We start from the raw sequence: 27,653 nt of genomic DNA, 5'->3' as shown, positions 1-27,653 counted from the left end.
GAAAGATGGTTTCTCATAAGGAGCGAAATAAGTAAACAGGTATAACAAGTCAGGTGTCTTCTATATATTTGGCTTCCAAAAAGAATTGAAACGGGGAAAATAAATGTACAATCAGAAGATTTTCTTGAGGAAAGTTTATTATAGTATTGTTTTAAAAATACATATTTTAAATAAATACTTAAGACAAACATTAATTTTTGTTAAGACTATCAGAAGTTACGTTAAGATGCTTGAATTCCAACATTATCCTCTTCTCACTCCTAACCTTAAGTCTTTAAAAATCCACTCTTTCTAATTTTTGCTTTTGTTATCCTTCATCTTATATCTAATACTTGGGATAAAAGTGAAAAACTATAACCCAGCATCTTCCTATATATCTTTTCCCTATGTTACCCAATTATAAAGCTAAGTCATATTCACATAGGTGACTGGTAAGTAACGTTACATCTTCATTTTCTATAACTATTTGTTATAGAAAATCTTGCAAGATTTATCGGGGTCAGTACTGAGAGTTTATGTGCAAGGCATCAGCAGATTTCTATTACACTTTTTTTTCCTCCCATGCCTCTCTTTCTCCTTCCATGTGCATCCAACTATGTTCTACAGCAGGGTTTCTCAACCGTGGCAACTTTAAGATGGGTGGTCTTCAACTCCCAGAATTCCCCAACAAAGCTGCTAAGGTTGAGAAACAGGATTCCCAAATCTGTAGAATAGATGTGGGGATTACACAGGGAATAATTCCTCATTTCACTCGTCTAGTCTCTCTCTATTCCATTGCAAAATGGACATTGTTGGATACAATTTATGAAGGGACTAATTTGCACCAGTCATTCAAATTATTCTTAAAATGCTTCTTAATTCCCAGATATGGAGAAAAAGTGAAATATTCAAAGACATTTGATTTACTCAATTGTTTACTAAGGCACGTCATCTGTACGGTTCCTGAGGAATCAGACAAGGTTTTTTTTATCTTCCAAAATCTGAACAAAATATGCTATCCTATACTTAGATAAGACATTTCATTACTGTTTCTTTACCATGTAAAGGTCTCTGTGACTATTTCTTAAAAAGAGCTCAATTCCTCTGTACTGTTTTGATCACTGATAATACAAAATTATCTAACTTGATAGAACTGTGCAAGAAGCCTATAGTCAGGATTCGCTAACACTAACATTAAAAGTTGAGGTTTGCAAAAACACTTTCATCTCATGAAGTATTCTGTTCAAGTCAGTGCATCATGATTATAAAACCATGGAATGGCTTCATCTTCGCAGTTGAGGGTTCTTTTGTATCCATCTTCAAATTATTTTTCTGAAAGAGAAACATACCATTTTAAAAACCTATTTTAACATAGTTTGTTTTTAAGCTAGATACGTACGTTATGTACAGGGTAAAAATCTTAATTTAAAAGAAACCTCCATGGAAATCTCCAACCATCAAGTACAGAGAGATTATTTTCACAGATACTGTGGTGGTTAGAATTGCACAGTTGCAAAGTTGCCCTATGAAGGGCAATATAGCCATTATCTAAAAATGTATTTTAAATTCGGGGACAGGTTTCTCCATTTCCCTTAAGAAGCATCTCATGCCAAAGCACTAATTAAATATGATAAAATTCACTAGTCTAGTGAAAAGGACGACTAGGGGTGACATGATAGCAGTGTTCCAATATTTCAGGGGCTGCCACAAAGAAGAGGAGTTCAACCTATTCCCCAAAGCAGTAGAAGGCAGGACAAGAAGCAACGGGTGGAAACTAATCAAGGAGAGAAGCAATCCAGAACTTAGGAGAAATTTCCTGACAGTAAGAACTATCAGACTTGCCTTCAGAAATTGTGACTGTTCCAACACTGTAGGTTTTTACATAGAGATTGGACAGCCATTTGTCTGGAATGGTATAGGGTCTCCTGCTTGAGCAGGGGGTTGGACTAGAAGACCTCCAAGGTCCCTTCCAATTCTGCTATTCTGTTAAAAACCTTATCCCATGAATAAACTTTAAATGCCAATCTTGAAAAACAACAACATAGCAACCCCTTTACTATAAACTAGTTAGCATGAAGCAATATCCTATTCGTAACTTAAACACTGTGATATAATATGCATGCAATAGTATAAACCAGAAGCTCCTTGGACATAATCAGTTACACGTGCAGTTCCTCCACTCCGCTTTGAACGTAGGCCATTTTGCACAACTATTCGTTTCCATATGCATTGAATACGGCGCCCTTACTTGTATTCTGCACTAACAGATCACCAGCATTCCACCATCTCTTTCCACTTAAGAAGGCACTCCAAGTCACACATTAAAAAGTGCGGCTATTTCCCCTACACCCAGAATTTGGGTGCATTTCCACCTACGGTGTCAAACTCAAGGCCCACGGGCCAGATCTGGCCCGCAGGGTGCTTAGATCTGAGCCACAGTTCCACCTTGGAAACAGCAAAGAACTGGCCCACGGGGCTGGCCTGCACACGCGGCCCCCTGAGCTCCCTTTTCGCTGGCAGAGGGCTAGCAAAAAAGAAACTAAAAACAAAACAAAAGGAGAAAGGTTTTTTTTTGCATTTGAGCATGCAGGAAGGAATAGGAAAAGAGAAAGGGAAAGAGGAAAGACAAAGAGAAAGATGGGAAGAGAGCAAGGAAGGAAAAATAAGGAAGGAGGGGAAGGAAGAAGAAAGAAGGAAGAGGGATGGAAAAAAGAAAAGGGAGAGGGAAGGAAGAGGAAGGAAGAAAAAGAAGGAAGGAAGGAAGATCATAATGTGAGGGCGGGTCTGAGGAAAGTCCTGCCTTAGCACTTGGCCACTATAGGTGCCCACAACGTGAGTTGAGCTGGGTTCGCCCACTCAGGCCACACCCACCCCAGCCCCCTGAGGTCAAACACAACCCTAATGCGGCCCTCAATGAAATTGAGTTTGACACCCCTGACTTACAGTTTGAGAGATGCACTAACCTTTCCGTTTGTTAAATACGTCTCCTCCGACCTGCATGTCTCTCTTCTCTCTCAGCCACAGTGGACAAATTGCCATTAAAGGGGAGAGGCTATTTCTTCTTTCAAGATGACTCGGCTGGGATGATTTCTTGGCAAGTTCTGCATCAGATGCATAAGGTTTCCCCAGAGGGCTAAGCACATCCTTTGTTTCCAGGCTCGTTGGACTGAGGTTAAATGCCGATCTGCACCTTGGCATTCGCTTTCCGGGATCCGGTGGGTGATCAAGGAGAGACTTTTTCAGTGCTTCGTACCGACTGAAAATGGACTGGAAATCTAACTTGCACTCATTCCCTGACAGATAATCTGTTGCAGATTTCCTGTCTCTGGAGTTGTCTTCCCCTGAGTCATCCAAGTCCAAATCATGGAGGCTATTAAGACTGATAGATTCTCCTTCTTCTGGGAAAGTTTCTTGAAGTATACCTAGCTGCATAACGTCATGGCTATCCAAACCAGTCCTGCTAATTGCTTGAGAAGCCTCCCGCAACAAAGTTGCACACATTGTAGAATTCTGACCCACACTGTGTGACAAAGTCTCTGATCCGGTATGGTTGCCGGAGCCACAGCTCACCTCATGCACACTTCTATTTAAAGCCTGGAAGACTGATTCTGGGTGTTCCACTCGGTCTGGAGCAGCAAGGGACAATTCTTTCTTGCAAATAATTTTGTCCAGCGGCCTAAAAGCCTCTTGGTGATTCAGCAATTCATCAGTAATCCCTTGTTGCGAACTACCTGGGGGCTCCACATCTAAAAAGGGAAATTCTGCTGTGTCGGATATACAAGGTGACATAAACAATGTCAAACTTGAATTTAAATGGCGTCTAAAATCAGGAACTGTCTCCTGCGATAACTGTTCCGTGGCTTCGGAATCATGCGGTGCTTCACCTGAAGGTGATTCGGTCTGAATAGCCTTTTGCCATGAGCTTCTAATTTCAGTAACTGAAAAAAAAAGAGTGATAAAAAGATTAAATATAATACTGTAATTTTCTTTCTAAAATATATATTTCATTCTACACGCCACCTTTGAAACTATACTAATAGAAAACATTCCCTTGGGGTAGATATATATTTTGGAGCACTAAAACGTGGATAAAATATAAAATATCTTGTCCATATTTTGGATAGAGAGGACCCTTGGGTTTAATCCGGGGTAAAGGAGTAATCCATCTATGTTAGAAATGAACCACCCTCCCTCAACAGAAGGAGAGGAAGAAGACACCACCTATCTCCTGTCTACAACGCAACCCTTTCAGCAGTTCCAAGAAGATTCCACAACCAATTGCTCCGATTCTGATGAGGGAGAAGGTTTGTTCTCCGAGCTTGTGGATTGGTTTCTGAATGTTTTGTTACCAGGCTGGATAGTGTCTTCAGCAGAGTCAGGGGATGTCAGTGTTTATAAGGGCTTCAGGTGTGGGTGTGTTAAGTGAGAGTCTTGTGATGGGTCAGTTAAGAGTCATCTTATAAATAGAAGAACAAAGACATCTCCTAAATTCCGCTGAAGATGTTACCTAGTCTGGTCATGAAACATTCAGAAGCCAACTCACAAGTCTGGAGAACAAACCTTTGTCCTTGCACTACACTTGAGCTACAGATATTCGCCCCTATTGTTCTGATTCTGGTGACCCTGAGGGCATAGATAAACCCCCAAGTGGCCACAACGGCTCTCAGGGAGAGTGCTAACGACCAGATGACTACAATCCTTCCATCTGCCATCATTCAGTCACAACCAATGAAGCTTCTTGGATGAGAAGCAAAACATTTTCTTTTTTTTCTTCTTCCCCAAGGAAAAAAACAGTCCAGTTGCCTTTTTGAGAAAAAAGCACCTTTGAGGCAACTATGAACTGGATGACTAAGACTCTCCATTACACATTTAGAGAAAAAGCTTTCTATGTTAAATGTCAATCTCTTATTTTAAATATATTCTACAGTAATTGTACTGCTGTTTGTCACATATAACAGCAAGGAGATCCATTGAAGCTCTCAGTTATGACTACTGCAAAATCCCCATCTGTCTCATAGACCCACCCCACCCCAATTTAAACCCTACCTCACCCTAGCCCAGAGGTCAGCAACCTGCGGCTCTGGAACCGCATGTGGCTCTTTCATCCCTCTGCTGCAGCTCCATGTTGCTGCTCAGCCCGACAATTGATAGGGCTTTTGGTTATGACAGGTAGAGGAAAACGGACAACGCACTAGGAGGAGACTCTATGGTGGAGGAACCACCATAGTCTGGTTGGCTCCAGAATTGAACGGGGGCTTCCGGTTAGGACCTTTTTGGCTCTTTGAGTGTTTAAGGTTGCCGACCCCTGCCCTAGCCACTCTATGCATGTGTTGAAATAAATTGTATTTCATGAAAGTTTGTAAAATCTGTTAACTGGAAAATGTGGTACCAAGTTCTGACGGTCGCTTGCTATCCACAATATTGAAAGAACAATTCTGTAAACAATTACAGGTAGTCCTCAACTTACAACCACAACGGAGCCCAAAATTTATGTGGCTAAGTGAGAAATTTTTTGAGTGAATTTTGACCTATTTTATGACTTTTCTTGCCCCGTTGGTTAAGTGAATCACTGAAGTGGTTAAATTAGTACCATGGGTTGTTAAGTAAATCTGGTTTCCCCATTGACTTTGCTTACCAGGAGGTTGCAAAAGGGGATTCCATGATCCTGGGACAATGCAAAAGTCTTAATAAATGTGAGTCAGCTGTCAAGCATTCGAATGTAAATCATGTGACCATGGTGATGCTGCAATGGTCATAAGTGTGAAAAATGGTCATAAGTCACTTTTTCCAGTGCCTTTGTAACGTTGAACGATCACCAAGTGAACTGTTGTAACCTCAGAAAGTGTAAAACTATATCAATTCCAGGATGACTGAATGTACTGCAGTGCAGTGTTAAGGGATACTCACTCAGATTTTCTGGAGTCCGTGGAATCTGTTTCCTTGTTAAGAAAGGATTTGAGAATAAGGCATTGATCAGATCCCCTACATCCTTCCCAGTGTTCTGGGGTGAATCAGATATTACTACATCTGCCACCTGCAAGAAAACATAACATACTTAAAGCCGCAGCTACACTGCTGAAACATGCTACCTGTAGATGACCAGGCTGAGCCCAAGGCATCATAAGTCATGAGTTCCTTCGCACCTGCAAGAGATTTAAGTCCAGCCCACCTTGAATGCCCCTATCTCATCTCTTGCCCATTTCCCTTAACGGCCAGTTGGCCAGATTCTTGTAGAGAGCTTAAGTTTGCAACAAATCTTTATATTCATTTTGAACTGACTGAATACTCCCTGGTATTTCCCCGGCGTTTGACACCCTGGGAAATTAACCTGCCTTTCCCCCCGCTTTATTGGCATGTACTATGCCTATCCCGAGTTTCCCTTAATTTCAGAACCTGTTTTATTATTTATAAAGTGACTAGATAATGTATAATAAAAAAATGATATGAATACAGATTGAAAAGTAAACATTACAGTTAATGTAAATCAAATCTGTAAAGCTTAAAGGAACTACAGGCAATAAGCATTATGACACTATCAGATTCTGCATGAAAAAAAGATTTTCACTTAAACCCTCAAACATGCTCTGGGCTATTTTCAACCCAATGAAAGAGGATGAGAGATGCCGGGGAAAGTATGTTTCTCCAGCAGATTGTTCTGCAAGTAGTTAACTAGCACTGAATACCCACATAATATTCTAAAATTTTAATAACATAAAGATGGTATCCTTATTCCATTCACTTGTCTAATAAAAACACTGGATTTTTAATTTTTACTTATGGTCATTCAAGCTATCTCTGCTTTTTATGTAAATGAGTATCTCCAAAGAACTTCAGATTATGTAATTACTAATGTATTATCTCTCTTAACATATTCTTTACCTCTTCAGCCAGCTGTTCTTGGGCCTTCTTTAAAGAATCTCCTTTTTTAGCTGATGAAGAAGGTATTCTAGTTTGTCTTTCCTTCCTACTTTCTATTCGTCTAGAATTTCTTCCTTTATTCTCTAAGATTTGAAACTGTGAATTATCAGTCCTCTTGGGAGTTTCAACATTTGATGTCTGAGGGAGAGAAAAAAAGGTTGAGCTTGCATGGGTAGGCCAATATATATACTGGCATACAAAATTATCTGCTACAATGTCCTACCAGTCAATGACTACTTCAGCTTCGACCACAATAATACAAGAGCACACAACAGATACAAGCTCAATGTAAACTGCTTCAAACTTGATACATACATACATACATTTGCAACAAGTGCATTTTAATTTTTATCACATATCTAGTATTTATGAGTCTAAAGAAAAGATGGGTTAACCATTAATAGAAGACTCCATAAGATCAATGAAAATGGTGTGTTACCTTTTCAGAATGTGTAGCAAGTTTCAAGGTCCTGAAAATATAAGAAAGCCTTATTATTAGATGTACACTATTAAAAGATTCCATGGATGAAAATCCTAAAGGGGAAAACAACTAAAAAATCTTGGGAAACTCTGAAAAGTATGATCATAGAAGCCCAGACCAGCACAATACCACTGAGAAAGAAAAACAAGAAATCGAAGATGAAACCAGCATGGCTTCACAGAGATCTCTCTGGCAGATTGAAAGAAAAAAAGGACAAATACAAAAAATGGAAAGGACATACAACTAAGGTAGAATATCAGCAGATAGCCAGAATCTGCAAAGATGAAGTCAGGATAGCAAAGACTCAGAATGAACAAATACTTGCAACAAAAGTCAAAGATAATAAAAAAAGTTTCTTCCAACATATAAATAACAAGAAAAAAATGAAGGAAACAGTCAGTCCACTAAAGAGAGAAGACAGCAAGTAACAGGCAACAGAGAGAAAGCAGAACTGCTTAACTCATTCTTTGCATCGGTCTTCACGCAAAAAGAAACTATAGCTCAACCCACCAAAAACATAACTGTAAAAGACAGACCAGAAATAAAAGTTAAAATAAGCAAAAAAATAGTAAGAGAACACCCGTCTGATCTTGATGAACACAAATCACCGGGGCCTGATGAATTACATCCCAGAGTTTTAAAGGAGCTGGCAATGGTCATCTCAGAACCACTGCACCATATTTTTCAAAAATCCTGGAGTACTGGAGAACTACCAGTGGACTGGAAAAGAGCTGATGTGGTTCCCATCTTCAAAAAAGGAAAACAAAACAGAAACTATAGACCAATCAGCCTAACATCAATACCTGGGAAGTTACTGGAAAAGATAATAAAAAAAACAGATCTGCCAACATCTAGAAACAAGTAAAGTAATAACTAGCAGTCAGCATGGGTTTGTTAAGAACTAATCATGCCAAACCAATCTTATTTCATTCTCCAATATAGTGACTAAATTAGTAGACCAGCAAAATACTGTGGACATAATACATTTAGATTTCAGCAAGGCAATCGACAAAGTAGACCATAACCTACTTCTTAGTAAGCTAGAAAAAAGTGGAATAGATAGCACCACCACTAGATGGACTCGCAACTGGCTGACAAACCATACTCAATGAGTAGTTCTTAATGGGTCTAAGTCTACATGGAGGGAAGTAAGCAGTGGGGTGCCACAAGGTCCCGTCTTAGGCCCAGTACTCTTCAATATCTTCATTAACGACTTAGATGAGGGAATAGAAGGGGAACTTACCAAATTTGCTGATGATACTAAGCTGGCAGAAATAGCTAACACCCAAGAAGATAGGCTCAAGATCCAGGTGGATCTTGACAGACTAGAACACTGGGCTGTATCTAACAAAATGAAATTCAATGTAGAGAAAAGTAAAGTCCTACACTTAGGCAAGAAAAACCAAAAGTACACATATAGACTGGGTGAAACCAGGCTCAATAGCAGTAACTGTGAGAGGGATCTTGGAGTCTTAGTGGACAACCAGCTAAATATGAGCCAGCAGTGTGCAGCAGCATCCAAAAAAGCTAATGCAATCCTAAATTGTATTAACAGAGGGATACAATCAAGATCAATGGAGTTACTAATACTACTCTATAAAGCCTTAGTAAGACCACACCTAGAGTACTGCATCCAGTTCTGTTCACCACATTATAAAAAAGATGTAGAGACTCTAGAATAAGTACAGAGAAGAGCAACCAGGATGATTAGGGGACTGGAGGCTAAAACATATGAAGAACGGTTACAGTAACAGGGTTTGGCTAGTCTAGTGAAGAGAAAGACCAAGGGAGACATGATAGCAGTCTTCCAATATTTGAGGGGCTGCCACAGAGAGAAAGGGGTCAAGCTATTTTCTAAAGCGCCTGTAGGCCAGACAAGGAATAATGGATGGAAACTGAACAAGGAGAGATTTAACCTGGAAATAAGAAGAAACTTTCTGACAGTGAGAACAATCAACCAAAGGAACAGCTTGCCCTCGGAAGTTGTGGGAGCGCCATCACTTGAGACTTTCAAGAAGAGATTGGACTGACATCTGTCAGAAATAGTGTAGGGTCTCCCGCTTGGGTGGGGGGTTGAACTAGATGACCTACAAGGTCCCTTCCAACTCTGATTATCTGTTATCTGTTAAAAGCATGTACTTGTACAGCTACTGAAACTTGTATGCCCCGTATCTGTCCGTTACAATTTCTCTCAATTCATCCCGGTCATCAAAAGGCAACGTTGTTATAGGGAGAGCTTGTGACAATTAGAGCAAAGCTTTTCTCTACTTGGGTATCAGCCTCCCATGAATGTAAGTGATGCACATATATCAGCAATATAAGCATACAAAAAAAAAAATGTGTTAGCAATGATTCCCGCACTCAATATATCAAAACTATGTTGACAATAATAAGATAACTTATTCGGGTTAACTAGAAAGAAAGATTTATGTCTTTTGGACCCAAGAGAAAAGATGAAGAAAAAAAATATAAAACCAATATCTAGCTTTAACACTTTACAACGTATTTTCAGAGGTACACTTTAAATTCTATTTTTATTTTCCGATACAGATGCATCTAGCTATGTTACCATTTAGAGAATCACATATAATCTAAATCTACATTTTGATTCTTTCTAAGGCATGGTCCCATGTTATTAATACAATGTTAATATATGCTACTATTCTATACAAGGACTTATTAAAACCATACCTTTCTGTGACTGTCTTTGTTGAATAATCTTCATTTCCCAGTGTCTTCCCAACTGTTACAAATTCATCTGCCTGAACATTCTTTTTGATCGAATCTAAATACATTTTTCAAATGAATCAAGAATTGTATTTAGTTAATAATATATTTAACTTATCATTAGTTCTAAGGAAATATTGTTGTATTTATCAGGCCCAAGCCCAAAGATGAGACAGTGACATCTGATCAAATCCAATTCTTTATTTGCCTAGGCTAATAGACACAATCTTGCCAAACTAAAGCTATAACTTTCCAAGATGTTAGATATATCCAGAAAGATTCTAGGTTGTCCTTTCTCCCTGCACCTCTTCCCTTCTCCAGTTCTGGACTGAACAGTCTCATGAGCTGGGTTTCTTTCTAGGAATCTTCTGAATTGGCAATGTCCTTCCCTTCTGCTACTGCAGGCACATATTCCTATCACAAGTCCTCAACTTACAACCATAATTGAGCCCAGAATTAGTTGTAATTTATTAATAGTCATAAACTGAGATACCCATGTGACCAGAACTAATTGGCTGGCCTTTTTGGGGTGGCCATTAAGCAAATGCCATGATTGTTAAGCAAACATATTCATATGACATATTAATTATAAACTGTGTGAAGCAGTACTATCTTATGTCTGTTTTAAATCACCTTCCAATTAGCTTCATTGGATAACTATCAGTCCTACTGTTTTAAGAAAGGAAAGTTATCTTTGTTTACTTTACTTTTACCATATGTTATATTATACCCTATAATCATCTACTAGTCAGTTATCTTTTTTTCTAACTTAAGAATCCCCCAAATTCTAAATGTTTTGTCCCGATCAATTTGGTTAATCCCGTTTCCAAATCTATTACATCTTTTTCCAGAAATGTACTTACTATTCCCTTGTTTAATAATCCTTAGTATGACATTCACTTTTCTCACCGCTGCCACACGTATATTATAATATAATGTATTCATTGAACTATCAGTGTGATCAACTAATTTATTATAGCTCAATCCCATCAGTATATACATGAAGAGGAGGTGTTCCACTGTAAATAATTTCACACATTTAAATTGAAGTATATGTTTGCCAGTTAACTGTTTTCCTTGTTTAAATAAATCATCCTGGAGCTTTTTACGGCCCGGAGTGGAGCTTAATCCACAAACTCAGCAAATTTATTGCTTTATCTCTAAGCAAGATTACTAACAATGGAAAAAGAAACAGTTCCAACCCCACATCTTTAAGGTGCTTCCATTTCATTGTCCATGTTTTATTTTTTGGTTTTGCTTTTATACTGTTACTAATTCACAAAATGGCAGGTATTTTTAACCCACAATTGCTAAATTTGATAAGAACCTTTGTCGGGGCTCTTTCAAAATTCCAAGTGTGGAATGTCAACAGGATCACCTCTGTGTCTCTATCGATACTCTTTAAAAAAACATTCTAGGAAGTTGATGAAGCAGGATTGCAAAGGGTGACCACATGATCGCAGGGCCCTTACTAACTGGTCATAAATGTGAACATAAATGTGCCTGAAAGGTAGTCATGGGACTCAGGGGAGAATGGTGAGACATTTTATGATGCCCAAAAGTGCTTAATGAGTCATAAACCATACCATCTGTGGCTGTCATGTCCACAAATTATTGCTACAATGCCTGACTGTAAGTTGAGGACTACCTACTCTTTAAATTAACATAGTGCTATATCAGAAAGGCTGAATATATTTATATACTAAAGATCATAGAGATAAGTTTGTAAAGAATCTTAGTATTTACCTGGAATTAATGCAGGATATTGACAGAAGACACTCTTTTTATAAGCTTCCTCAGTAGCCGGAGTAAAAGAAAGAGGAGACATAGCTGGTAACAAATCAAGTGCCTTTAAAAAATAAATAAATAAATAATATTGAAATGTTTGCAATTCAAATAGACATGCACAAATAAAATAAGATACAAAGCCAGCCTACTCTAAGTTCAAAAGGTTGTCCTTTAATTTTAGTTTACAGGTAAAAAAAATTGAGAGGATTTATTTTATAAATGTATGTGATTAGGGGATAATAAATTAGGCTTCTGGATGAAAAAGTGTCATCTGGTGAGGTCCAGGAGGCATCACTTCTCTTTTGCAGTGTCTGCCCTATGCAACAATATTCCCCCCGAGATTGACCATTCATAAGAACCCAAAAGGCTGTTTTTCCCACGCAGCACTGGGTGAGAGCATGGGATTAGTCCATCCACAAATGAAAGTTCATGAATATAATATGAAATGCTCAACCTCTGTTATTTTGGTTTGTATATCTGCTGTGTTTTGTCTTTAGATCCTTCACTGTTATACTTTTAACCAATTTTAAGCTGCTATATACACCAGATGACATGAGTTCTAAGATCTTTAATACCATAATTAATTAATTCATGTATACCATGTAATAACGGTGTTTACCTTAACAAACAATTCATACAGAGCACAGGGACATACCTACTGGGACTTTTAAAGTCTTTTTGCAGATTATACACTGCAAATATCCTCAAAATATTCCTTCTTGCTCAATACATTACCTACCAAACATATACTTACAGGGTTTGGATCCTTAATTAAACGAAAAGGTGACTGGCCAAGACGATCTTTCCACTTCAATTGCCATTCCAGTTGTTTTTCAGCAATTGATTGAGTTACTGAAATATGATCATTACATTTTAATTTTTGCCTATGGGAAAATTATTAACAAGATTATTAGAACATTTTTAGCTGAATCAAATATTTTACAAATGAAAGCATTTGCTCAAACAATTTTATAAAAGCACAACAGGTTGCACTTAGTATTAAGATAGTGACATCATTTCTGCAATGGAATTTTCCCAAAATCTGTATGTGCTCCAAATCACCTCTGGATTCTAATCCTCTTCAGCAGTTTTCTCAACTTCAGTAACCTTAAAATCTGAGTTTTTTAACTCACATAAGTCTGGGATTCTGCCAGAACCCCACATACTGTGCCTTAAAATTCCCGAGATTGAAAAACACTGCTGTATAGCATATCTAGAGTTACAATATTTAGGGAGACAAAATGTATGCATTCTGCTGACATAGTGGCATATGGCTCTGAAAACATTTTTTTAAAAATTATTGTAGTTACAATAATGACGTGTTTTTCAGGAAAAAGAAAACCACAGGATGCATTATGTATCCGATCACAATACATGATTTAAAGCAATGATGGCTAACCTTTTCGTCTCGTGTGCCAAAAATGTGTCCGTGTGCATGCACGCACGCATGCTGGCACTCATAATGCACTGCATGTGACCCCACTGCATATGCACACGCATCTCCCACCTGCGCCCTGCCCCTGTGCATGCACGGCAGCTACCCGACAATCAGCTGGCTGGTGGGAGGTGTGCGCACATGTGCAATGCACCTGATCTGGGGTGACTACTCATGTGCCAAGCAGAAATGGCTCTGTGTGCACTTCCGGCAAATGTGCCATAGGTTTGCCATCATGTCTCTAAAGATTATAAATGGCAACCAGCAAAGCTCATCCTTAAACGTATCTAATAGTCCATTAAAGATCACAAGATAGTTTCCTGACAGAAATTTGACAAGAATATTTCTCACAAACTGGCCATTGAGGAGTGTGTTTGTTTATTAGAGTTAACTGCACTTTAATAACATGAAGCTGCAAATAATTTTTGGTGTATCTTTATGTGGATGTTATGAACAACTTGCCATAATATACAAGAGAGAATTCCAAGGTTTTGTTTACGTAATCAGACTAAAATAAGTAATATATCCACATGGTTTTTCCTTTCTTCCAACACAGCCTTAAGCTTACAAAGACTATTAAAGCATAACATTTTCTCTAATGTTGACACCAGGCAGCTGATGCCCAATAAACTAGGATCAATAAATTATCTATAATTTGCCTGGTTCAGATTTAGGTATTAATTATGTTAAGTAATCCTCTATGGACTGAATTAAAATACACAACAGTAAGCTGCATACTGCAGAAACCTACAATGGTTTATCCATCCAAATTGACAGTTCTTAACTGGGTAAGAATTCTATATTATTCCATGGTTTCTTTATGAAAAGGTTTGCTTGGAAGGCTCCTGAATCCACAGAACAGAGGCCTCTGAATTTACCTCAGTGACTTCAGCCCCAATAAAGTCTCATTCTGGAATCTGGTGTTTCCTTCAAGATCCTGAAGGTCTATTTTGAATCCTTTTTTGTCAACTTGCCGACGCTCATGCAACAATAACTCCAAGGCTTTGGTTAGTAATTGGATAATAGTTAACATGTTCAATTTTCCCTCTTCATACACATTCCCTACAGGAAACTTTTAAGTAAAAGAAAAAAATGGTGAACACATATTGAATTAAGAGCACAATTGTGTGTGCAGTGTCTTGCACAGGGCATAAATGCACACAATAGTTGGCGTTATTCCCACAAATGGTCCCATGACTTTTTTTTTACGTGTGTTTTGTTTATCAAACCCTTCTGCTGGAAAATAAGCAAAATTCCAGAATGGCGAAGAAGTACTGGTTAGACAAATAAATGTTTTTGTGATATTTTGCCTCATGTTACTTAAGTTTGTCTACTTCTCAAAAATCATTTCTTTTGTAATGCTTCTTTGAATAATTTTAACTTTAAGGTAAAAGTAAGCAAATATGGGGATTGCTGTCATTTTTAGACAGTTAATTCTTCTTATATTTGGACTGAAATCATATGGTTCCAGGGAGCTAGGATATCCTACTTTTTAAAATGTATCTTATGAAAAGGCTTATTAGAAGCTAAATAAAATGTGCTTTACACATTTTCCCATCAAGAGACTTCTTCTTTACCAAATTTAACATCCTGTTTTTATACTATTTGTCTATGTTATTTGTCATAAGGAATTGGTTTCTGGATTTAAACTTTTGTCCTTAAAAATTCCTTTTTGTGTCCAAATAACATATATTTTGGTTGTACAAACTGGTGAAATACTCTTAAATCTTTTAATTTTACAGGAATAAAAATGAGCTTATTTTGGATTAATTGCAACTACCAACAATGTGTTTTAAATGCTACCTAGGAAGTATTCAAGTTTTTTTTTTAAAAAAAATTATAATCTAACAATGTCTCAAATTAATCTCCCTAATTTTTAACCAATCATAACATCAGCCAATCAATTTCAATGAATTAATCAAGTGATAGCAAGAAGCAGAATAATCTACAAATATTGACTATCTGAACAGAAGCATAGATACCCAAGAAACTTACTTTATACATTTCTTTTTCTACTTTTTGAAGCAGAGGCTGTGGAATGCTAACAGAAACACTTGTGCCATCTAATGTATACTGATCAACATGACCTTTTACTACTGAATCCACTACTTCTCTTTCCTTTTGCAAAAATGTCAGCGTTTCCATTACTGTTGCCCATAAATAGCGGACCTTTGGAGGGAAAAAAAAATTGTTTTCAGCAAGCAGGGGGAAAAAAGTGCAATTAAATAAACATTAAGATGGAGATTATTGAAAACCTGTTGACACTCACCTTTTCAATTCTTTCTGTGGTATTACTCTGACCAGAATCAACCTTTTTCCCCATTCTACCCAAACAGTGAGAAACAAAAAAAAGTTATTAAAAAGAACAATGGTTATATTGCAACTGTTCTTATTTTTCTGATAATTAATAGAATAGCAACAGCAAACATAGAGTATCACATTAAAACCCTCTGTTTCCTATACTTTTTATTTATGGTGTATTTTTATCATATTTATCGTATTTATCTTACAGAAATTGCATTCCTAATATCTTATTATTAAGCCCTGGTTGGCACAGTAATTAAGTGCAGTTATTGTAGGCAAACTCTGCCCATAGTCTGGAATTTGATCCTGAGTGGGCTCAAGGTTGATTCAACCTTCCGTCCTTCTGAGGTCAGTAAAATGAAGATCCAGATAGTTGGGGACAATATGCAAATAATGCTGACATTGTAACTCGCCCAGAAAGTGATGTAAAGCACTAGGTATATAAATATATGTCTAAACGCTATTGCTGTTTAAGAAAACAGGGAAACAACACAAATGTAAATAAGCTGTAAGATGCATTTCTAATAAAATACTACTTGCTTTTGCAATCGTTTGTCCAGATCCACATTTCCATATCTTAAATCTCTGATTTGCTTAGTAAAAAACCTGTGAATAGGAAAAGCAAGCCACAGTTAAATTCTGTGGATGAAACAAAACCCTATGAAATATTATTAATTAACAAGTATTGACAATCCAATTATGAATTGATTTTTTTTCATTATCAAGTATTTTTTGCAATATCAGCAAGTAAAAGAATAATCTAAAACAGGGGTGTCAAATTCAAGCCCCCCCGGGCCAAATCCAGTCCACAAGGTGGTTAGATCTGGCCTACGGAATTGTCCTGGAAACAGCTAAGGACTGGCCCATGGCACCTTGGCCCAGGCAACCAGGTACTGGTCTGCAACCTGATGGTAGTCATACGGGCTGGATCTTAGCCAGCCTTAGATCCCCAATACTGCCCAGCCCATGTGAGCAATGTCGAACTGGGCCATGCCCCCAGGCCATGCCTAATGGGCCATGCCCACTCCACCCGCCCCCCCAAGGACAACTACAATGCTGATGCATTGAAATCGAGTTTGACACCCCTGATCTAAAATATACTCTTATCTACCAAACTATCCTGCTTTGTAACATTCAACATTTCCTGCCTACAACTTTATAATCTACAGGTCACATCTGTAACTGCTTTACTTACAGTGCTTTTTTCTGAAGTTCTTGAATCATTAAATCTTCCTTCTGTAGACACTGTGAAAATCTGTTAAGTGCCACTTGATATTTTGCCACAGCCATATTCAAGTCTGGGGATCTTGAGTTCACTGCTTCTGGGTAGGGTATGCCAGCACCTACACAAAATGATTCCAAAATCTACATTGGGAAATATGATCTCAACCACCACCAAAGGCAGCAGTATTTTAAGACATCCAAGCCTTTCAATCAAGCAAGAGGTTGAAAAGGAGGGTAGAAGAATGACTATGGTGAAAGCATAGTATCAGGACAACCACATCTATGTGGTGTGATAATTTCAGAATGTATCTAGGACTACTTCAATGAATAAAGTTTATTTTCAATTTTTAAAACCCTTTGATATTTTGTGCCACTTCTGAACGTTTCCTGCAATGAATCCATGAGAATAGCCTGCTGTACAAGAAAATTCTATAGATGACACAAAACTAAAGCCGTCCAGTCTTGCACGGCTTCGGGAGCGGCAGGAATTCGCGTCTCTGCGATCCCTGCCGCGTTCGCTGCCAAGGTGCCCCCGATCTAAATAGGTCTGGGGGCTATGGCTGCCTTGTAGAGGCAGTCGAAGAGAGAGGGGATCCGGACAGAGGTTTCGGGGTAACACAGACCCCCTTTCCAGCCGGAACAACCCCTTTTTCCTGAGGTGGATGAGCGGCGGTCAGCAATGGCCGCCTCAAAGAAGACAGCAGCCGGGTAAGATTCGTGCTGGAGGAAGAGCTGTGGAAGTTGCTTCTGACTGGGATAAAGCTAAGAGAGAGTTCCTGTAACCTCGAAGGCTGCTAAGGATACTTTGTTTCAAGAAAGAGATACAAGCGGTGAACATTTCAAAAGAGTAAGTTTTGGTTTTTTTTCTTCCTTTAACTCTCCTCCCTAACGTGACAGCAGTGGAACTATAAGAGAAATCCGGGAATTTGTTCTGGAGGTAAATAAATATTGAAGGAGCAAGGATTTCAGAATATTCAAAGGGGGGGAAAAAAGAAGATCTTTTTTTTGGCTGAGTGGGAAGGGAGAGGAAAAAAAAAAATTGGAGCAACCTGAAAATAAGGAGAAGACTGCCTAAAACTTTAAAGAGCTAATTTTAAAGAGCTATTAAACAGCAATAAGAGTTTCTAAAGATATATTTTAAAGAGAACTTTGTGATCAAACTTTATCCCAAAAAGAGAAAGTGGAAAAAGAGAAAGCATTAAAAAGAATCAGTTGATTGGACTGTTTGATGACTTTGGATTTTATGAGAATTATCTCAGACTAAAAAGCACTTGGGTGGTTGTTTTGGAAAAAAATTTCTCTGTACAATGGCATCAGTTGTGGATGAACTAGAACTTATACATCAAAAATATGAAAGAGAAAAGCGAGAAGGAAAAGATTTTTTGGCACTCTTTTTCAGTTTATAGAAATGGCGGTTTGTGCTTATGTAAAATCGTATGAGCAGGATAAAGAAGAAGCCATTTTTGAAGAACACGTGACTTTGGTTGGAGAAGAAAAGAAGGAGGAGAAAAAGGAGAAGAAGACTTTAAGACCTGGGAAAACAATCCAAAAAGAGAAGAATAAGGTGAAAAGAGGATATCGTGTTAGGAAACAACAGAAAGAGAGAAAACAGGATAAAAGGGAGGTGGAGAGACAAAGGGGTAAAGAGGATAAGGAGAAGAAGAAGCAAGGGAGAAAGGAAGGAATAAGAAACTTTAATGATGGGGAGCAAAATGTAAAAAAACAAAAGTTTTTCAGAGATAATGGATAGATCTTATTGGAAAAGGGATTCTAGAAGGGTACATAAGATTGCATTTTTATATTTGTATTTAGAAATAATTATAGAAGATTGGAAATAATATGTAATTTAAAATGTGATAAAAATTTTTGTTAAGAGAGGGGAGTACTTTAATGAAATAATGATTTAAGATTGGTGATGGGGGGGGGGATAATTTTGGAAAGTATAAGAAGTGTTCCCATAAAGGTATGATAATTAATTGAAATGTGTAAAATGTCTAAAGATATAAATGATTGTTAATACCAATGATTAGGCTATGTTATAATAGTGAAACTATTCGTGAAATGAGGTTTGAAGAAGGAGAGGGGAACATGTAATGTAATAATGATTTATAATATGTGATGTGGGAGATGGAACTAATATGGCAAATAGATGCTCCCATAGAAATATGTGATCTAATTGATAAGAAATGTGCTAGATGTTTAAGATATGAATAAATATTAATATTAATGAATAGATTTGTATTGGTTTTGATGATATTGTATAATGTTAGAATGTACCAGACAGAATCCCAACGTAAGTTATGTACTTTAAATTAAGTATTATAAATATAGGGGAAAGAGACATAGGCGTCATACTCCAATCAGTGTACAGGAGGTTTTACTTTTTTTTCTTTTAAGAAGAAAGATAAACGGATAGTTGGAAATAGAACAGACAAAGAATAAATATTATGATTTGAATTGAGAGGAGATAAATAAAATAAAATTGAGAAAATTTAAAAGAAAGGAGAAGCTATATAGAAAAATGAAAATGTAATAAGATATGGAATGGTATGTAAAATGAATATGAATTTGAATGTGTGTCTGTACCAAGAGTTTTGACCCGGGATTAAGCAACTTTCAGAAAAGAGATTTTTTATGTTTTTATGTCTTGAATTTTTGTATGTTTTGTATGTTTTTAAAAGTTAATAAAAATTTGTTAAAAAAAAAAAAAAGAGAATAGCCTGCTGTACAAGAAAATTCTATAGATGACACAAAACTAAAGCTGACAAATTACATTCTATCACAGCCCACTTCACCTTCTACTATACAATTTTACTCCGAAAGTAGCTAATCTTTAAATCTGGTGTCATAAAACAAAATAACACAAGCAGCAGGCATGATATTCCCCTCTGAAAAAAAAATCGGGCTGGCCAAAAGAGACCCCCACCGCGAGCCAAGAAATCGCCCGCCTGCCCCCGCCCCGCCCCGCCCCGCCCACCCGCCCGCCCACCCCGCCCTGCCCGGCCGCCGCGCACTGCCCGGGCATTCCCAAAAAAATCGGAATTCCGATTTTAATCGGAAAAATATCATGTCTGAAGCAGACATTAGCTACAGCTGTAGTTAGTTTCATTAATTTGAATAATTCATTAGAGAACCAAATATTCATTTTTGCTTTTGAATAATTTAATGTTACCGGTATTTGTTCTTCACTAGATTTTATCATATAACCCTATCCATTATTTTTTTCAAAAATATTATTGCTATTATCAGGCTCATCTTCAAAGTTCTTTCAATATTTGAAAATTATGAACTGAGGTTAAGTGTGCCAATATAACTGAGACCATATATCTTTTTTTTTCTTTTTTTAAACTAAAGTTGTAGTGTTCAGGCTGCAATTAAATTAAATATATTATATTTAGCAAGGGTTCTGCAATAGGGTCATAATTATTGCCTGGAATATGAAGATGGCTGGGTCCTTGGACTATACCACTTGTTCCGTATGCAACCTTTCTCTGTATGCCAATTCCAGGTGTGCACCTTGGTTTATCTAGGACAGAGGTCTCATTCTCGTGGCCCGCGGACCAATTGCGGCCCGCAGGATATCCTGTGACCCCCACCGTGATATGAAAGTATAATATTAGTGCGTTCTCCATGCGTCGCTAGCTGGCTAAACACTTCTATGTGCGGCCCAGCCTCACCCAGACTCTGCCTCCAGCGGCCCCCAGGTAAATTGTGTTTGAGACCCCTGATCTAGGAACTCAAAAGAAATCAAGTGCCAGAAGAGACATCTGAAGCACCACTGAAGGAAGGACTCATAGCTAGTCTGACCAAATATAGGCAAAAGCTGACATCTGGGACCATCTTGTAGTGATAAGCATAGGAAAACACCAATATTTTTTCACCCTTATTGCATTTTACTTATCAAATTTAGAAACCACACATCTCCCTCACAGAGAGTCTGGTGGTATACAAGTGAAATTTTAAAACCAAAAACATTATCTAAAATTTAGATATTGAGGCAAATAGTTAAAATTCAACACAAAAAGTTAATTATAAGGCAGGGGAGAGGGCCTTCAGGATGCTACCTAGATCCCACCCGACCATGTGCTCCTCTGTGAGCCCCAAGCAAGGGAGCAAAGCCAGGTCCTTAGACATTTCAGAAAGGCCAGAAGAATGGGGTGTCAGCCTTGCCTCTGGGGAGAGAATTTTCCAAAGGGCAGGGTGGGTTCTTTTTCTGGACCCTGCCAGTTGAAATTCGACTGATGGGATTTGAAACATGCCTTCCCTACTTGACCGGGTGGGACAGGTTGATGTAATAGGCAAAGACAGTTCTGTAAGTAAACTGGACCTATGTAATGTAGAGCTTTAAAGATCATACCCAAAGGTTTAAATTGGACTTGTTAGGTGGTAATTTATTAGTAGTTTAATTATTTTTAATGAATAATAAATTTAGATATAATTTATTGGTATTTTGTTCAATATATTATTATTGATTTTTTGTATAAACTGATCAGGTTGTTCTCTATTTTTATTGTTTATTACACTGTGAACTACCTGGACTGACATTGGAACTGAGTCTGGCTAATCTGAATTAAATAAATGAAAAATGAAAATACTGAGAAGAAACTTTTTCATCATTGCTGATGATCCCCAACGTCTTGTACTTGCAGCAGAATGCTGGATCAAAATCTTTGCTTGCAACGATCTTTCTCAGTTTATTTAAATTCTTCTGAAGTAGGTGGCTTTATGTGAGGAAGGTCCTCACTAGCATGAATTTCCCATAAAAAAAGTAAATTCCAAAATTTTGTTTCCCCACAAAACATTAGAATAAATCATGATTGCTTACCTAAAGAATCTACTTTAATATGACGCATTATAACATATCTTGCAAAGTGGAACATTAGATGAATGAATTTGGGTCCACCAGGAGAGAGAAATAATGATGCAACAACTGAAGGAAAACTGTTTCCACATTCATCCTAGGGATTTAAAAATGCACAAGTGAACTGAAATTGACAGTATCAACTTCTGTTAATTTCTCTTTAAGCAATAGAGCCAGCATACTGAAATGTGGCAAACAATTATGATTGCCTTGTTAGACATCTGAGGCATTCCTGGACCAAAAGGGAGGTTTCACAAATACATTTCACAAATTCTTTTCCTATTATCCTGGCATGCTAAAAAGAATAGTTTTGGTTTTGCTCAAAGCCAATCAGCTTGAATTCACTGGTTGCTAATATTATCCAACAAGCTCTGAATATAACACTATATTTTACAGAACACAAACGAGTCTCAAGACTATAAAAAGATATTAATGATTGATCCTGGATGGCAAGTAGTTTTATAGATTAACTATCTTCAGGTCTCGGGAGATAAGAAAGTCAAAAGGAAGAGGAGACCTTCCATATTACACACTCTTGTTTTATGTTATTGCAAGTCATTTCTCTCCTTCAAATGTTACTTAGCTTTCCATTTGAGTTACATTTTTCTGGTTAATACTTGTATAATACTATACTTGAAAAATTTTGGGAACAAGAAGAAATCAATATTCTCTAGCTATGGCTTTCAGAATTCTTGATGCCATTCGTTCTGAGACTAATAGGAGCTTTAGTCCAAAGCGTCTAGAAGACATCAGGTTGCCTAAGAAACTACCGTAATAGCAGCAAGAAATCTCTCATCAAGCAGCATCAATAATAAATTTTGGAGATAGTCTTTCAAAGACAACTTCATACAAAAATATATATTGAAATATGTAAGGCAAATACTGTATATGGACACTTTTTTATTCTTACCAATACTTACTGATATCCTTTTTAGCCATTCATAGCATTGCTTTCTGAATTCAGAGTCTGCCTTTTTGTCTGTGGGAGGATAGCAAAATCTTTCCATTCCAAAGGAAAGGAAAGAGAACAATTTCAATAAATGTTCAAGGAACCAGACAGTTTTAAGGTAGCAGAGCAATACAAAATGTTCCTAGCAAAGTATAACTACATTTGTGTTTGAGTTATTGAATATTGACTTAGTTTTTACTGTAGAAGCATCTCATCAATAAGAAAAATACCTATACATCATTGGGCTGTAGTTCTAGAATAGTTCTAATAAAGCTGGATCATTGATACAGAATTTCTCCTGAATAAAGGCTTCTAGCAAGACTTCCAGCATCAGAGTGGAGTTCCTCCTTCTGATCATAGTTCTTTGCTTTTTTGGAGCAGCAAATATACTTTTATGCTTCAGTTCCACTTCAATACAACTTATAGAATAGGATGGCACTGTAAATATTAACATTTTAGGGGAGGATGACAACAATATTTTGATGAGCCATGAGAGAATCATTCTAACAATCTCCCCCAGTAAGGAGAGTAGTACAGCAAGACTACTCAAGTCCTAATAATCCTAAATTTAGTTTGTTATAGACATGGTAAGTAATTTTAAGGCTAAGTAATAAAGCATATTGTATTAAATGTTGCACTCACCTAAAAACCTCATTACAGTGTGACTGGTCCAGCTTTGAAAACAAGAACCATGCAACAATGTGAAATGCATCTTTGTTTGGTTTATCAAACAAGTTCCTTTAAAAAAAAGTTTAAAAAAATCATTACTCCATATGCAACTGTAAGGTAATTAACTGGACCGACTTCCTTTTTCCCTTGCAGTATTCCTGCTATACCATCATCATCACATGTAGAAACTCAGTATGCTGCATTCACAATTCTACACACACAGTCTTTACAAAAGATTGGTTTCTTTTGAAGAGCATGACTGCATCTTACAATGAATCACAGGTTAATATAAATGGGCACCACTTAAATGCTCTGCCAAATGCCACTTGTTCCTGAATTAGTTTTCTATAAACACTCTAGAGCAATAAACTTACAGTCTAAAAACTGTTCATATTTACCATATCTGACTAAAATTGTAGTTCAATCATGCAGTGACATCTAGATTATTTCATAATTACAGTAAAAAGCAGGAATAAAAAACTGTTTAATTATGAATAGGAAAATTCTACATGATACTCCTATATCAACAAGGTTTGGCTAATTCCCAAGTAATGCATTTTTGAACAAACATTCATTCTCAGATTTGTAGTATAAAATAAATTCTACATCTTGACTCTTGACAAGATATATATCTTTTCTTTTATGTATGTACATGGAGAGCATTTGCACCAAGACAAATTCCTTGTGTGTCCAATCACACTTGGCCATTCTATTCTATTCTATTCTATTCTATTCTATTCTATTCTATTCTATTCTATTCTATTCTATTCTATTCTATTCTATATCACCAACAACATCATGATTTGTTTTAAATGTGGAAGCAATATCACCCAATATAAGTAACAGCAGGGATGATTTTGATCAAGGTTCCCCAAAGCGTTCAATATTGACCCCAAGGGTGAATAGGATTATCCAAGTGTGGTAAAATGGCTGGGGGTTAACCAGTTGTCAATAAACGATGGAAAATCAATCTTTCCAGGCCTCTGTGCCAACTCCACACCTGTCCCTAGGTCTGAAGATGATGAAGCTGGTGGCGAGGCAATATTACTCAGGGTTGAATGATCAGCTTCCAGAGAATATAGCCTTGAGTTTTATTTATTTAATTTATATGGGTGCCCATCTCACAAGCAAGTGACTCTAGGCAGTGTACAAGACTAAAACAATACCTATCTAAAATAATTACCAATATTTTAAAAAGCTAAAAAGAAACATTAATGTGTTAAAGGATTTTAATAGTAATGGAGCCACTTCATCAATTCACCTGTCCCTAGAGGTCTTCAGGGCTGCTGGCAAAACCAGATCTTAAGGGACATTTGGAAGCCTAGAAGTGATGAAGCCATCCTCATTTTGGGAGAAGCCAAATATAGCAGAATAACTCCTTAGACCAGCGGTCGCCAACCGGTGGGCCACAGCCCACTGGTGGGCCGTGAGAAAATTTTGGTGGGCCGCAGAGAAATCTCACGCCCAGAGCATCCCCCCCCCCCAAAAGCAATTAATCCAGGCTGCGCAGAAACACAAGGCTTCTCAGCCCACATGGCCCGCGGGAACCATCTCCACCCACTCACTCCTTACCCGGCAAACTTGTCTGCTAAGTTGCTATTTTTCCTTTTTCTGACCATCATCTGTTCTGCTATGCTGGGAGATTTAGATTAGCTAGGAAGCAGGAAATGGTTGGATTTCTTGCTTTCTAGCTAAGCACAGCTGAACCTCCCTTAGGACTGAAGGTTTGCTTGCAAGCAAATTTAGTGCAGACTCACAATTTGAGAGACTGAGCTAGCCGATGGCAGATAGATAGATAACTGAATGATTCTGTGAGCAACTCAATTTGCCTGCTTTGGCTGGTTTTGGATAAAAGTTGCTTTTTTATAAAAAAATTCAATATTTACATACATGGTGTGTTGTGAATTAATTCTGTGAGTTTGCTTGCAAGCAAATTTTTTGTGACAGACTGCGTAGCCAATAGCACATAGATAGATCTCTGAATGAATCTGTGATTCTGTGAGCAACTCAATCTGCCTGCTTTGCCTGATTTTGGGTAACAGTTGGCTCTTTTTTTAATAAAAAAAATCAATATTTATATAAATATTTTTAATATTTACATAAAAGCCATGCCCAGCCAGTCACATGACCTCCAAGCCACACCCACAAATTAGGCCACACCCACAGAACCAGTTAGTGGTCCCTGGGATCTAAAATTATGAGTTTGGTGGTCCCTGGGGTCCAAAAAGTTGGTGACCCCTGCCTTAGACAACAGGAACCATAATATATTCATACTGTTCAATTTAGTGGAAGGGAGGGATGAAATCAAGGAAAGGCAGTTCTGGTTTTGATCATGGGTCTTCAAGCCGGTATAAACTCATAGCAAGCACATTTTCCCCCACAGTAGGGATAGCATCTAACACAGGGGTCAAAGGGGAATACAGGTAGTCCTTGACTTACAACAGTTCGTTGAGTGACTGTGCAAAGTTACAATAGCACTGAAAAAAGTGACATGACCATTTTTCACTCTTATAACTGTTGCAGCATCCCCATGGCTAAGTAATCAAAATTCATACATTTGGCAACTGACTTGTATTTGTGATAGGTGCAGTGTCCCAGGGTCAAGTGATCACCATTTGCGACCTTCTGATAAGCAAAGTCAGTGGAGAAGCCAGATTCAGCTTAACAACTGCAGTGATCCACTTAACCTCTGTGGCAAGGTCATAAAATGGGACAAAACTCATTTAACTGTCTCACTTAGCAACAGCAATATTGGGCTCAATTGCTGTCATAAGTCGAGGACTACCTGGAATACTTTAATGGAGCAGCTTGCTTCTCACAGCTGGCCCAATCCTCACACACAAAACTTGCCAGTTTCATAGGAATAGCGAAACTTTAATAACAGCAACACTTAGGATAGTAATACTACTATATTATTAATAGCGAAATATGGAGTTTACACTGTGGGGTTTTAATGTTGTAAGCTGCCTGCCTGGTCAGCTGCGAGGAGTTAGCCAGCCCTATGAATTTATATGCATATGTATTGTAATGCATTAACTAATACATACTGTAATTAATATAATACATAGTTATATAATACATAACTAATATGTATTAGTTACAAATACTGCAGCCTGTGCCCTTCGGTTATTTTATTAATTATTAATACCGGTATAACTAACATATATTATAACTAATATGTTTTAGTTATACGTATAAGTAATAAAATTGTCGAAGGGCACAGGCTGCAGTATTTTACCAGTCCCTGGGTAAAGTCTTCCCACTTCTCTAGTTGCTAAACCGGCGGGAGGTTAAAAACAGACAATACAGTTGCTGTAAAGGAAACGAACGAGCGTCCCCGTCGCCTCTCCACTTACACGCCCAGCCGGAGGTGAGTCGACAGTTTCCCGGCAGCGGCGTTTACCGCGGGATCGAAGCCCAGAGCCAAGAGGTAGAGCCAGAAGTGCTCCTTCTCCCAGGCAGGAGGCGAGAACGGGTTGCTCATCTCTCCGGAGCCGCCAGACCTCCCGACACCCACAGAGGGACGACTCGACGAGCCACGGAAGGATTTCCGCGCGTTCGTCTCACGCTCAGCCATGGAAATGAAGCTCTTCCCCCCCGCTTCACTCCACTTCTTTCGGGTAACGGCCGCCTTCACATTCTCTCCGGAGTAAGTTCCGTTAACGGCACAGCCCTCAAGGCCGCCATTTTGTTTGACCCGCCAAATTGTAAATCGAAAGGGGGCGGGTTTTTATGAATTGACGGGGAAAATATCACCGAATCAAAGACCTCGGGACCCATGACCCTTTCCATGTGATTAGGCGGCTTCTCGACCAATCCGAACGAAAGGAAGAATTTCCCAAGGTGCACCGCGGCGAAGTCCCGCACGAAGGCGGAAAGAGACCTAAAGCTGTAAAAAGGGTGGAGTCGTACTAAGGAGGTGGAATTGCGATTGTAATTGAAAGGATATTTATCTTTTTATATATATATGTAAGAAAGAAAATTAACTGGGTTTCTCTTTTCTAGACTAGCTCTCCCAATCCATAGCTCTCCCAATATTTTTTTTCTATTGTTTTCTTATAGAGAAAAAGGCTGGCAGCATCTTTTCCTGCCAACAAAAGTTATTAAAAAGTTTGTGTGTGTGGTTTTTCTTTTTAATATGATAATTCCATCTTCAATTGAACAGTCGTCCGGGTACAAATATCTTTGTAAAATAATAATCAAAAATTACAGCATTATTCATTACAATAGTATTAATTCTACAATATTAAAATAATATTCAACATACTAATCACAATATTTATCTCTCTTAACATTTCTTCTTTATTTTACTCATCTT

At 37.8% G+C, this 27,653-nt stretch overlaps 1 protein-coding gene and 1 non-coding gene across 3 annotated transcripts; both read right to left on the bottom strand.

Moving 5' to 3' along the window:
• Positions 1–119: 119 nt before the first annotated feature.
• Positions 120–27,129, bottom strand: HAUS6 (HAUS augmin like complex subunit 6). 2 transcript variants are annotated; one of them, XM_026680264.2, is made up of 17 exons: positions 26,692–27,129; positions 23,309–23,404; positions 22,638–22,716; positions 21,682–21,814; positions 16,828–16,975; positions 16,173–16,238; positions 15,598–15,652; positions 15,324–15,497; positions 14,207–14,400; positions 12,648–12,777; positions 11,852–11,954; positions 10,070–10,163; positions 7,337–7,367; positions 6,859–7,035; positions 5,887–6,013; positions 2,943–3,917; positions 120–1,311 (listed from the first exon to the last, which is right to left on the bottom strand). In XM_026680264.2, the coding sequence occupies exons 1-17, from the start codon at positions 26,910–26,912 to the stop codon at positions 1,304–1,306; spliced, it is 2,811 nt and encodes a 936-aa protein (XP_026536049.2). In that variant the 5' UTR covers positions 26,913–27,129; the 3' UTR covers positions 120–1,303. The 2 variants fall into 2 exon arrangements, with proteins under 2 accessions (XP_026536049.2, XP_026536050.2); XM_026680265.2 differs by having other exon boundaries at positions 22,628–22,716; positions 26,692–27,059.
• On the bottom strand, positions 9,534–9,664 carry LOC113420403 (small Cajal body-specific RNA 8). Its single transcript, XR_003372045.1, has one exon.
• Positions 27,130–27,653: the final 524 nt, after the last annotated feature.

The sequence above is a fragment of the Notechis scutatus genome, chromosome 2 (assembly GCF_049901735.1).
Source record: "Notechis scutatus isolate UNSWTSFEM ecotype Mainland chromosome 2, rNotScu1.2, whole genome shotgun sequence".
Classification (NCBI taxonomy): domain Eukaryota; kingdom Metazoa; phylum Chordata; class Lepidosauria; order Squamata; family Elapidae; genus Notechis; species Notechis scutatus.
The sequence above is the reverse complement of the archived record's forward strand: the minus strand, read 5'-3'. Positions and strand labels throughout refer to the sequence as shown.

Coding starts and splice junctions, on each gene's coding strand:
- HAUS6 (XM_026680264.2), bottom strand. CDS start 26,912: ATGGCTGAGCGTGAGACGAACGCGCGGAAATCCTTCCGTGGCTCGTCG. Junction 12,778..14,206: donor TTGGGGCTGAAGTCACTGAG/GTAAATTCAGAG, acceptor ATTTTCCCATAG/GCAAAAATTAAAATGTAATG. Junction 6,014..6,858: donor AAGAACAGCTGGCTGAAGAG/GTAAAGAATATG, acceptor GTTTTCTTGCAG/GTGGCAGATGTAGTAATATC.